The 13370-nt window shown below is 44.0% G+C and overlaps 1 protein-coding gene across 1 annotated transcript in view; it reads left to right on the top strand.

The window, feature by feature from the left end:
* ACSM1 (acyl-CoA synthetase medium chain family member 1) overlaps positions 1–11214 on the top strand; it is a 44576-nt gene extending 33362 nt beyond the window's left edge. Inside the window, exons 11-14 of the mRNA XM_090277504.1 lie at positions 1240–1367; positions 2331–2430; positions 3253–3372; positions 10862–11214. Coding sequence (XP_090133630.1) covers positions 1240–1367; positions 2331–2430; positions 3253–3372; positions 10862–10948 — 435 coding nt within the window. The 3' untranslated portion in view covers positions 10949–11214. The remainder of the gene's footprint in view (positions 1–1239; positions 1368–2330; positions 2431–3252; positions 3373–10861) is intronic.
* The last annotated feature ends 2156 nt before the right edge of the window (positions 11215–13370 follow it).

The following is a 13370-nucleotide window of genomic DNA, read 5'->3' as shown; positions in this document are numbered from 1 at the left end:
CTTCCTCTTGGTAGTTCCAGAGATTTTAAAAACATGTCAGAGTCTTATTGATGTAATCAGAACCAAAAGGGATGTGACTCAATGTTTAAAAAATTTTTTTTTTACTGGAACCTTGTAAAATAATCTCATGTTCTATAAGAGGGACAATCCCAACACATTGCTTAGTGGTTCAAATGCCAACCCTCCCACTTACCTTCTTGGAGCACATTACCGTGCCTCTCAGAGCATCAGTTTCTTCTTCTGTTAAATAGTCTGTGAAAATGTCAAGCTCACATAAAACCTGTGCATGAATGTTCATAGCAACTTTATTCGTGATAGCTAAAAACTAGAAATAACCCAGATGCCCTTCTGTGGGTGAACAGTTAAGCAAACTGTGGTTCATCACTTACATAAAATACTGTTTGGCAATAAATAGTGTCAAGGTATTGATGGACACAACAGCCTGGATGAACCTCTGGAGAATTATATTGAGTGAAAAAAGAAAGAAGAGCCACTTGCAAAAGGTTACATGCTATATGAGTCCATTCTTAAAATGACAGAATTATAAAAATGGAGAAAAGATTAGTTACTGAAAAGGGGTCAGGGATGTGGAGGTAGGAGAGAGAGAGCAGAGGAGGGAGGTGGGTGTGGATATAAAAGAGCAACATGAGAGGTCCTGGTGATGATGGGACTGGCCATGGTGGCTGATACCTGAACCTACACATCTGATAGAATTGCACAGTACTAAATACACTCTCTCACACACAAATGAGTACAAAACTGGGGCAATCTGAATGAGATTGGTGGCTTGTACTAATGTCAATATCCTGCTTGTGATATCGAACTATAGTTTTGCAAGATGAAACCATTGTGGAAACAGGATAAAGGGTAACAGAATCTAATTACTTTTGTAATTGCATGCAAATCTACAATTATCTTAAAAGTTTAATTTAAAAAATACCACTCCATAGACTTTCTTTGAGGATGAGATGAGACAGTACTTGGGGAAGAAGATTTATTCAGCAAATGGTTATTGACACTTCCCATATTTTCAGCTACTGTGTTATATCGATATCAATTGTTAGTGTATTTTGTGCTGTAGCATGCATTGAATGTTTGCATATAAAGAAAGTGGACTCAGATTACAGAAGTTGCACAAGTGCCTAGTAGAGAAGCAGGATTCTAACCCAGATCTGAGCCCCAGGTTGCAGCACATCTCTAAACTCATTGCCTTCAACAAGAATGCCTTTCTCTTTGCAGAATGACCCAGCGAAGACAGCTGAAGTGGAGTGTGGGGACTTTTACAACTCTGGGGACAAAGCAACTATTGATGAAGAGGGCTACATCTGGTTCCTGGGGAGGGGTGATGACATCATCAACGCTTCTGGGTAGGTGCGGCTTATCCAAAGCCCAGAGGTACCACTTTGCATGCTGGCGGGATCTAGCTTGCCTTGCAGTCCTCCATGCATCGGTGATGGGACCCTCAGCCTATTCCTGAACAGAGCCACATCCACGGGGCCCTGGCCCAGGGTATCTGTGCATCTCTCCCAATATCAAAATAAAGTTCAAGAAGGATTGGAAGTACAACCACAATAACACATCATGCAATTTAGAGAGGAGTGGGGGGATAGGACTGGGGAGGAAGACCTCATTTTGGCCTCTGCGGGTCCCCATTGATTGGGGGAAATTATTCTCTGTGCTCCTCTGATGGGCACATGGCACATGTCACAGAAACAACAACAAAAAATAATAGTAGTAGCAGCTAACCTTTACTGAGTACTCACTTTGTGAAAGTGCTCTCCTTAGTGCTTTGTATACCTTAATAGATGCCATTGTTATACCCATTTTACAGATGAGAAAACTGTCACTGACCAGTAAAATAAGTTGTGAAAGTTTCCAAGATAGTGCAGGGAGAAACCCAATTTGACCTGAGGTAGCCTGGCTCCCAATCTGTTGTCCCCAACACGTACATGAGTTAGGAGGAAAAGTGACACAAGTAATGACTTCTATTGGATATATCAGGGAAATTAAGTTTGTTTTACTTTTAAAATTTCTAAATGAAATGCTGATGTAGTGGGACTAAGAGGCAGACTTTCCCTAAATGTTTAAGGCAAAGTTTGAGTCTCCCAAGAGTTTGAGTCCTCCTGCTTTACACTCCCGCCCCCACACCTCTCACCAGAGGCAGTGAGGAGAGAAACCCTGACACCCTTTGCACAGTCCTCTGGCTCTCGTGACCGTTGTCCTCTATGCCAGCAGAAGTTGTGACCCTCTGAAACACGAGATTGAAGGGTCTGGGTCTCTCCAGACCTGGCATCTGCTCAGAACCAGAGCAGGAACCTTTGGTCCCGCAGGTACCGCATTGGGCCGGCAGAGGTGGAGAACGCCCTGGCCGAACATCCGGCGGTGGCCGAGTCAGCGGTGGTCAGCAGCCCGGACCCGATTAGAGGGGAGGTGAGGATCGGGAGGTCATCGCGTCTGTGTGTGGACATGGGAAAGCTGTGCAAGGGGAACTTCGGGGAGGGTAGTTGGTGTGCGCTGTGCACTTGTGCCGTGTGGGCAGCAGGAGGCACTGGTGCCATCATCTGTGACAATATAATCCCAACAAATAACACTGATTTTGATGACAGCTAATATTCAGTGAGCCCGTACTATGTGCCGGTTCATTTAACCTCACAACAACCTAGTGAGTTCAAGACTCTTTTAATGGATACAGAGACAGGCATAAATAAATTAAATAACTTACCCAGATTATACCGTGGTAGAGCCAGGCTGAAAATCTGAGAACTCTGGTTCCAATGCACTCATTGACTGAACAAGTGTTTATTGATCACCTACTATGTAATAGGCCCCGTGCAATTAAATGGGGACATAAATAACAGTATAAAAACAATAACTTACCAACAGTTATTAAATGTCTAGAGGGTTCCAGGCAGAGAACTGTACATACATTAATAGTAAATAATGATAATGGGGGTAATAATAAAGTTAAACCAGCTGCATATTTTATATGTATTATCTTGTGGAATCTGTGCATAAGCCCACTGAGGCATGAACCTGTACTGTCTGCATGTCACAGAGAAGGAATTTGAAGTTAAGTAACTTTCCAAGGCAAAGAGTGGAAATTGGAAGTATTTGGATTTGAACCAGGTCCTGTCCTTTTCCAAAGGCTCAAGTATCAACTTGTTTTTCCATTCATTACATAAACATTTACTTTTTAAACTGTACAATTGGTTGGCGTTCACCCTGAGCCTCCACTGTCGTTCTGCATTGCAGGTGGTTAAGGCTTTTATAGTCCTGACCCCACAGTTCCTGTCCCATGATCCAGGCCAGCTCACCAAGGAGCTGCAGCAGCACGTGAAGTCAGTGACAGCCCCGTACAAGTACCCAAGGAAGGTGAGTGAGGGCGGTCGCGCCGAGCCCTTTCTGAGCTCTGCTGCCCCAAGTCTGGTAGGATGGCTGGGTGAAACTTGAACTGCAAACAGAACTAGCATTTTCTTCGGCAGAAGAAGCAATTCGGTTTAGGGGCAGAGAACTGAATGAGACGGAACCTCTATCCTGAGTTGGAACTCCCAAAAGGAATCCATGTTAACTTGAGGGCAAAAAATCAGACAAGTGCCCAAAGCTATCTGAGAAGGTTATTTAAAATCTTTTAAATTTTGAAAAAAAAAAAAGAAACCTAAATCAGCAGCTTCCAAGCTATTTTTTAACATGATTCATACTAAGAAAAATTTGATACTGCAAGTCCATACTTATTTACATACACTGCAAATGAATGGTAACAAAATTATATTTATCCTTACAACAGTCAGTCCATTCTGATATATTTTGTTCTACTGCATTTAAAATTTTTTTAAATGTTTAAAAATATTATATTTATTTTTAATTTTTAAATGTGCTTTATTGATTATGCTGTTACAGTTGTCCAAATTTCTTTTCCCTTTGTTCTTCTCCACCCAGTGACCCCCTCTCTCCAGTTGTCCCCCCTCTTAGTCCATGTCCATTGGTTGTGCATATAGTTCTTTTCAACATCTTCCTGTCTACTCCACTCCCTCCTACTATGCTTCTTAATTCCTGTATCACCTCCCTCCCTTTCACCCCTCACCCCTCCCAGCTGACCTCCCCCTGTATGTTCCCCATACCTGTAGTTCTTTTTCCACTCTCGTTGCCTACTTAGTCTGCCTTTGTTTTGATTCCCTAGCTTCTGTTGTTGGTTGTTGTGATACAGTTTTTATTTTAATGTTCATAGTTTTGATCCTCTTTCTCCTAAGCAAGTCCCTTTAACATTTCATATAATAGTGGTTTGTATCTGATGAACTCCTTCAGTTTTATATGTTCTGGAAGCACTGTCTCTGTCCTTCTATTCTGAATGACAGCTTCACTGGATAGAGTCATCGTGTTTGTAGGTTTTTGGTTTTTAATACTTTGAATATTTCTTGCCAGTCCCTTCTTGCCTGCAGAGTTTCTTTTGAGAAATCAGCTGATAGTCTTATTGGGAACCCTTTGTACATAATTCTCTTTTTCTCTCTTGCTGCCTTTAAGATAAGGATAAACCTTAATTTTTGACATTTTGATTATAATGTGTCTTGGTGTGGTTCTCCCTGGGTCCATTTTTTTTTTTTTTTTAACTCTCTTTCCTTCCCCAAGTTAGGGAAGTTCTGCTTCATTATTTTTTCACATAATTTTTCAACTTCTAGTTCTTCTTCTTCACCTTCTGGCAACCCTATGATTCGGATGTTGGCCCACTTATAGCTGTCCTGTAGGTTTCTGAGCCTCTCCTCATTTTCCTCACTTTTTGTTTCCTCTTTCTGCACTGGTTGACTGTTTGTTCCTTCCCTCTGTTCCGATTTGTTGATTTGATCCCTGGTTTTCTTTCCCTCACCACTTGTTTCATATGTATTTCTGTTCATTTCAGCAGGACTAGCCTTCATTCCTTCCCCATCTTGTTTAAGATCTGTTGTTAGGTCTGTAAGCATTCTTATAACCAAAGCTCTGAACAGTGCCTCAGAAAGATTTCCTGTCTGCTGCTTCGTTAGATCAGATATTTGCTGGCTGATCAGCTGCGTCACTGGGATCTCTATGATGATCTCTGCCATCCTGAGAGTTTTGTGTTTACCTTTGCTTCCTGGGCGGGGCTGTCACACCTCCTACACTATAGGGGGTGGAGCCTTGTGCACTCCTCACTTCTAGGCGACCCTTCTCACCATGCTGTGGTGTTTTGTGTGCGGGCGGGAGTCCAAGATGCATTCTTGCTGTTTAATTTCTGCTGAGAGACCAGCAGCTTCTTCCTCTGTCCCCACCCTCTTCAGCCTTTACAGTCTTAGACGAAGGGGGTCTGCCTTCCCTGGCATTGGAATCATGAGCTGACAAGTCTGGTCTGCAGCTGAGGGTGCTCCCCAGGTGTTTCTCAACTCTTTTTAAATATGGGTGTCTGTGCTTACCGCTGTCACCGCAGCTGCCACTGCCAGTACAGCTTGACCTCTCTGCCCTGGCTTCGCCCCTCCTACCCATCTGGACTAGCACCACTTCTTTATAACTTCATACATTGGACTTCCATGTAGCTTTATTTTCTGGAACTTCTGGTTATTTATGGTTTTGCAGTAGTTGTATTCCTTCTTAGTTGTGGAGGAAGACAGAGCATATCAGCCTAGGCCTCCATCTTGGCCAGAAGTCCATTTTATTTATTTTTAGAGAGAGGGGAAGGGAGGGAGAAAGAGAGGAAGAGAAACATAATTGTGCGGTTGTCTCTCATGTACCCCCAACTGGGGACCTGGCCCACAACCCAGGCATGTGTCCTGACTGGGATTCAAACCAGTGACCCTTTGGTTTGCAGGCCAGCCCTCAATCCACTGAGTCACACCAGCCAGGGCACTACTGCATCTGTTTAAATGTTATGTGCAAGCAACAAGAGTGTCAACAATACAGAAATTATTAAATTATTTGTGAAATTGAATATTATCCTGTATTTAAAATGATGATGTAGGTTTTTAAAAATTATTTTTTAATATATTTTATTGGTTATGCTATTACAGTTGTCCCAACTTCCCCTGCTTTGTCCCCCTCCACTCAATACCCCCCATTCCCCCCAGCAATACCCCCCATTAGTTTATGTCCATGGGTCATGCATTGTTAGTTCTTTGGCTTCTCCATTTACTATACTATTCTTAACATCCCTCTGCCTATTCTGTACCTACCAGTTTATACTTCTTAATCCCTGCACCTTTTCCCCAATTCTCCCTCTTCCCCCTTCCAGCTAATAACCATCCAAATGATCTCCATATCTATGATTCTGTTTCTGTTCTGTTTGTTTGCTTAGTTTGTTTTTTTATGATCAGTTGTTGATGGTTGTGAATTTATTGCCATTAATGTTCATGGTTTTGCTCTTCTTTTTCTTAAATATGTCCCTTTAACATTTCATATAATAATGGCTTGGTGATGATATACTCCTTTAGCTTTACCTTGTCTGGGAAGCATTTTATCTGTCCTTCCATTTTAAATGATAGCTTTGCTGGATAGAGTAATCTTGGTTGTAGGTCCTTGCTTTTCATCACTTTGAATACTTCTTGCCAGTCCCTTCTTGCCTGTAAAGTTTCTTTTGAGAAATCAGCTGATAGTCTTATGGAAACTCCTTTGTAGGTAACTCTCTGCTTTTCTCTTGCTACTTTTAAGATTCTGTCTTTATCTTTAACCTTTCGCAATTTAATTATGATATATCCTGGTGTGGTCCTACTTGGGTCTAGCTTGTTTGGGACTCTCTGTGCTTCCTGGACTTGTATGTCTATTTTCTTCACCAAATTAGGGAAGTTTTCTTTCATTGCTTTTTCAAATAAGTTTTCAATTTGTCGCTCTTTCTCTTCTCCTTCCAGCACCACTATGATTTGAATGTTGGTATATTTGAAGTTGTCCCAGGTGCTCCCTACTCTATCCTTATGTTTTTGGATTGTTTTTCCTTCTTGCTGTTCTGATTGAATTTTTTTCTTTGTTATGTTCCAAATCATTGATTTGATTCTTGGCTTCATTCACTCCACTGTTGATTCCCTGTACGTTTTTCTTTATTTTACTTAGTGTAACCTTTGTTTTTGCTTGGGTCTTTTTTATGCTGTGAAGTACCCAGTGAGTTCCTTGAGCATCCTAATAATCAGTGTTTTGAACTCTGCATCTGATAGATTGCTTATCTCAATTTTTGTTTAGTTCTTTTTCTGGAGTTTTGTTCTGTGTTTTCATTTGGGCCATATTTCTTTGTCTCCCATTTTGGCAGCCTCCCTGTGTTTGTTTCTATGTGGAGATGCTTTGACTCTCTGTCTTAGTAGCATGGCCTATTGTAGAAAAACACACCCTTAAGTTGGATGGGGTGGATCCTTAGGTAATTGACTGGGAGGAACAACTCATATGAATCAGGTTGATGGAACCTCAGATATGGTGTCACCATTCTGTAGCTCTGTGAGGGGGAGGGCTCAGAAAATGGACAATGGCTGCTGCTTGGCCTCTGGAATTTTGTCTGGGAGGATGCTGCCCCCCAGTGCTTATCCTGAGGCCAGACACTTCAGTTTCTCCCTGTATGCCAGTGGTGCCCTTCCAGCTGCTGCCCCAGTGCTGGAGTCCAGAGAGAGTGAATCTGCATAAGTCCTGAGTCCATTGCAGGCTCTTTAAGAGGAGATGCCAAGGAATCCCACAGTTTCTTTGGCCACCCCAACCCTCCCTGGTTTTTACAACCAGAAATTATGCAGAGTTATCTTCCTGACACTGGAACTCTAGGCTTGGTAGTCTGGTTTGGGGATGGGATCCCTCACTTCTTAGGTATCCCTCCCAATTTTTATCCATCCCATGTGGGTATGGGGCTGTCCATTCTGCATCGCTGAATCTTCACATCTCCATTCCTCTGCCCCTCCTACCCATCTAGATGAATGTGACTTCTTTAATTCCTTTGTTGTTGTACTTCCATACAACTTGATTTTTTGACAGTTCTGGGGGAAAGTTTTTTGTAGTTTAGTTGTAATTTTTGCTGTGGTTGTGTGAGGAGATGAGCCATGTTTACCTATGCCTCCATCTTGACCATAAGTCTAATGATGTAGCTTTAAATTTTATTTTATTTTATTATTAGTATTTTAATCCTCACCCAAGGATATGTTTATTGATTTTTAGAGAGGAAAGAAGAAAGAGAGAGAGAAGCATTGATTGGTTGCCTTCCATATGCACCCCAACTGGGGACTGAACCCTCAACTCAGGTGTATGTGCCCTGACCAAGGATTGAACCCACAACCTTTTGGTGTATGGGATGACATTCCAACCAACTAAGCCATCTGGCCATGGCCTAGATGTTTTTTTATTTTTAACATACAAATATCACCATATATTATTTTTATTTATTTTTATTATTGATTATACTGTTACAGTTGTCCCAATTTCTTTACCCCCTGCTCCCCCCTCCCTCCAGTTGTCCCCTTCCTTAGTCCATGCCCATTGGTTGTGCATATAGTTCTTCTCAACATCTTCATGTCTACTCCACTCCCTCCTACTATGCTTCTTAATTCCTGCATCATCTCCCTCCCTTTTCCCCCTTCCCCCTCCCCGCTGACCTGCCCCCAATATGTTCCCCATACCTATAGTTCTTTTCCCACTCTCATTGCTACTTAGTTTGCCTTTGTTTCGATTCCCTAGCTTCTGCTGTTGGTTGTTGTGATACAGTTTTCATTTTAATGTTCATAGTTTTGACCCTCCTTCTTCTAAACCAGTCCCTTTAACATCTCGTATAACAGTGGTTTGGCTCTAACAAACTCCTTCAGTTTTACTTTGTCCTGGAAACACTTTCTCTGCCCTTCTATCCTGTATGACAGCTTCGCTGGATAGAGTAATCATGGTTGTAGGTTTTTGCTTTTCATTACTTTGAATATTTCTTGCCAATCCCTTCTTGCCTGCAGAGTTTCTTTTGACAAATCCGCTGATAGTCTAATTGGAACCCCTTTGTACATAATACTTCTCTCTTTCTGCTTTTAAGATTCTCTCTTTATCTTTAATTTTTGATGTTTTGATGATAATGTGTCTTGGTGTGGTCCTCCCTGGGTTCACCCTATCCGGAACTCTCTGTGCTTCCTGGACCTGTAAGTTAATTTCCTTCCCCAAGTTAGGGAAGTTCTGCTTCATTATTTTTTCACATAATTTTTCAATTTCTAGTTCTTCTTCACCCTCTGGCAATCCGATAATTCGAATGTTTGATTGCTTATAGCTTTCCCAGAGGTTTCTGAGCCTCTCATCATATTTCTCACTTTTTGTTTCCTCTTTCTGCACTGGTTGACCATTTGTTCCCTCCTTATGTTCCGATTTGTTAATTTGATCCATGGCTTTCCCTTCCTCACCACCTGTCTTGTATGTATTTTTGTTCATTTCAGCAGGACTAGCCTTCATTCTTTGCCTGTCTTGATTCAGCCCCACTGTTAGGTCTGTAAACTGTCTTATAACTATAGCTCTGAACTGAACCTCGGAAAGATTTGCTATTTGTTCATTGGTCAAGGCTTTTATTTGTTTTTTCGTTAGCTGTTTGATTGGTATTTCAAGCATTAATTCTGCCATTCTGACCGTTTTGTTTACCTTTCCTTCTTGGGCGGGGCGCTGTCATACCTGCTACGCTATATTGGGTGGAACCCCGTGTGCTTGTCACAACCCGGCGACCTTTCTCACCACCCTGTGGCGCTTTGTGTGGGGGTGGGGGTCCAAGATGCATTCCTGCTGTTACTCTCCGCTGAGGAACAGGGCCGCTTCCCAATGGGGTCTGCCTTCCCGGGTGTTGGAATCGCGAGCCGACGGATCTGATTTGCAGCCGGGGAGGCCCCCAGGCGCCTCTCTCCTTCCCCCAAACACAGGCGTCTGCTCACCTGGTCCCGCTGTTCGCTGCTGCGGCTGCCGCCTCCAGCACAGTTCGATCTTTCTCATCCGCGGGTTCGCACTTTCTACCCGTCGGGACGAGCACCACTTGTTTATGACTGCATATGTTGGACTTCCTTGTAGCTTTATTTTCAGGAACTTCTTATTATTTTTAGTTTTGCAGTGGTTGTAATCCTTCTTAGTTGTAGAGGGTGACAGAGCGTGTCAGTCTATGCCTCCATCTGGGCCAGAAGTCCCACCATATATTATTAAGAGTAAAAAAAGCAAGCTATGAAAGAATATACATAATATTATTCTATTTGTTTAAAAACGAAGTTTGGAAGGATACATGTGCCAACAAGGTAACATTTCCTGCATTGTCTGAATGTTTTATAGTCGGTACATAGTGTAAAGCTATATAGCCAAAAGTTATTGAATATTTACTATACGTTCTAGGCCCTGGATTCAATACTTTAACATGAATTATTTCATTTAATCCTCTCCACACCTGAGGTGGTTTAACCATCTATTTTACAGAGAGGAAACTGAGGCTCAGAGACTCAATATAAATTGCCTGAGAACAGAATTAACAAAGGCAAAGCTGGAACTCAAACACGTGTGTATCTGATGACAACAGATTCTTGCTTCTAATATTAGTCTCTGCTGCTTCTAGAGACTAGAACAGAGGATGCTTACCAGTCAGGGCAGACTAGATGTTATTGCGGGTAACAAACAGCCCCAAAGCCTCCATGCCTTATGCTAAGGAAGGTACCTTCCCTGCCCATGCCACATGTCTACCCTGGTTTTCCTAGGACCAGGATAAAGGAGCAGCCACCATGTAGGTACCTGCCAGGTGCTATCAGAGATGGACAGAGAGGGTGGTCAGTCTCAGTGCTTACAGACTCTTCTGTGAGAGGTGACACGCTTCGCTGCCACCACATTTCATTGGTTACAGCATGTCACAGGGCTACAGCCTACTTCAGAGGATCAGGAGGAGTACCTGACATACTTGTTTCTCCTTAACCAGGTCGAGTTTGTCCCTGAGCTGCCAAAAACCATCACTGGCAAGATTAAAAGAAGTGAGCTTCGGAAAAAGGAGTTTGGTCAGATGTAACTGGCAGTAAACTCAGAACGTACTTTTGAGTGTGACCTTGGATAAATTCCTGGCTGCCTCGGGTCCCCCACTGTGTGTGGAGGGCAAGGGTGGGAATGTTGAGAGAGTTGATTGGGAAGGGCACAGGATGACCAGCATTCTTACATTTCTGCTCTTTCAAATTAACATCAGTCACTACCCTACCTCCAAGTCTCTTGTTCCTTTGGACTGACCAGGTGAGCACTCAAATTGAGGCTGAAGGAAATAAAATGCCAACATCAATGGGATCCTGTGCATTCATTCTGTGCATGAACCTGTCCTAAATGCGGTCCCTCCATAGTTCTGTCCAATCCTCACAGGAGAGAGCACAGGGCCTGACTCTCCCTCAAGGCCCCAGTGTTCCCAGTGGCCCTGCATGTCTAGTAGATGACCAGGACCCAGAGGTCTGGGAGTGATGCTCCGAGCAGCCCCGGGCACCTGCCTTTGCTAGGTCCCAGCCTACACCCACATGGGCAAGTGAGTGACCTGCTCTCCAGAGACCAGGCATGTCCCACAGGACTCTCCCAACCTTCTCTGGAGGTGTCCAGTCCCTCATTCCTAGGAGGCACCAAGGGGCCTAAATGTCTTACCTCTCAGCTTTCCTCCATATGCACCCATCCACTTATTCCTTCCCAGGGATCAAGGATCTTCCCACCCCACTCTGAGGGCCCAGAGTGCTTCCCAAACAGATGCCCTCCACACTCTATAACTCCTTTCTGCTATCAGAGTCTTCCCCAACCACTGACCCTGGGCCTGGAATTCCATGAACTGACTTTACTTCATCTGTTCTTGGGGCCTGAAATGGGACTCCAGGGGACACCAGAGGCTGGGAGGAGCAGGGGCAGAAGGGGCTCAGCCTGGGGGGCAGGGAAGAAGCACCTATTGCTTCCTTCTTCCTCAGTCCTGGGAGCCACTCTTAGGGAGATTGCCTCTGCAGCTGCCAGTTGCTGGGGTGCACAGACACACAAACTCCCCAGGAAACATACATACAGATGCCACAAGCGCAGAGACGCACGGGCACAGAGCACCCTCAGCCTCACCCAGGCGCTCAGGTGCAGGGCTCATGGCCAGGCTCACGCAGACCCACACTGCAGACATGAACAATGACACTCCTAAGGTCTTTGAACACAGGCCTTGCAGAGCAAATGTATCATAAAAGTAAAAAGGTACTGGCACATGAATAGAATCTCAGGTCATTAACTAGCCTGTCCATCATCTTATCATATGAAAATATCTCGCAGGGTGAAGCCGCTTAGGTTTGCAGGCTGCTATTCAGTCTTGACAGATCCCCAAACAGAAGAGGTCTCAGAAATACATGGCCTCACCCTTTCAGCTTGACCCAGTATGGAGCCAAGAGTCATTATCATCTCTTGCTCTGAGGCTCTTTTGAGGCATTGATGTCATGTTGTATTTCCCTCATGACAAAACACAGCTGAGCTTTTCATTCCCTTACCCTCAGCCACTATTCCTTTTCTGCATATACACCCAGAGGGATGCTGAGTTCACTGCAGTGCTGGACTGGACTGTGGTCGGAGGTACTGGTCTAGCAAGTGCCCTCCCTCCATCCACTCTAGTTCACACAGGGTAAGATGATACAAGTGCAGAACTAGAGGGACATCTTCACCACCAGGCAACATAGCTGCACTTACGCTAATCGTAATTCTGCCAGACAAGGTAAAGGCATTCCCTGTTCAATCAGGCCTTTGGGAATTGTGATATAAGGTTAAAAACACAGTGACAGTTTCTCACTTAGCAATCATCCCTGTTCACAGCCTCTGTAGATGCATCCCTGGTCCTGTGATCAGGAAAAAACGTAGGTGACATGGGAGAAGGAAGAATACCAGCATCCTTCCTACCCTTCTCCCCAGATCCACCAGAAAAACAGAGAAGTCCACCCAGTGAGGACATTCCTTCAGCCTCATGTGTTCACACTGAGTACAAGCACACACTAGTGAAGGCCCTTTGTGTCTTCATCTCCCCTATTAGATGAACAATGTTTTTCACTGCCCATCCCCATTCTCCACGCAGGTAGTACACCGAGGAAGATGTCTCTGCCCATTGTTGAACACTCAGCTAGGACATATGTCCTAGGCCTGAAGAAATGACACTCAGCCGTCCAAACTGGGGCAGTAGCTTCTGATGAGCAGGCTTGTCACAGTCCTCTGAGTTTCTGTATCTGCCACTAGAAAGGCAATGCCCAGGCCAGGGCCAGGGCCCATTCCCATGAGACCCATCTGTAGCCTATGACCACCAGCATCAGTCGGACTTGCTAGCTCAGCTCAGAGCCTCCCCCCAGAAACTCTGCCACAGCCATCTTCAGTCTCTTGCTGGCAGTACAAGTTCTTTTTTGACACTTTGTACCTTAGACAGTGGGAGAGGACTACATCTGCACTCAGCCCATCTG

The sequence above is a fragment of the Furipterus horrens genome, unplaced genomic scaffold, assembly GCF_987537825.1.
Source record: "Furipterus horrens unplaced genomic scaffold, mFurHor1.1.pri manual_scaffold_5, whole genome shotgun sequence".
NCBI lineage: Eukaryota > Metazoa > Chordata > Mammalia > Chiroptera > Furipteridae > Furipterus > Furipterus horrens.
The sequence above is the reverse complement of the archived record's forward strand: the minus strand, read 5'-3'. Positions and strand labels throughout refer to the sequence as shown.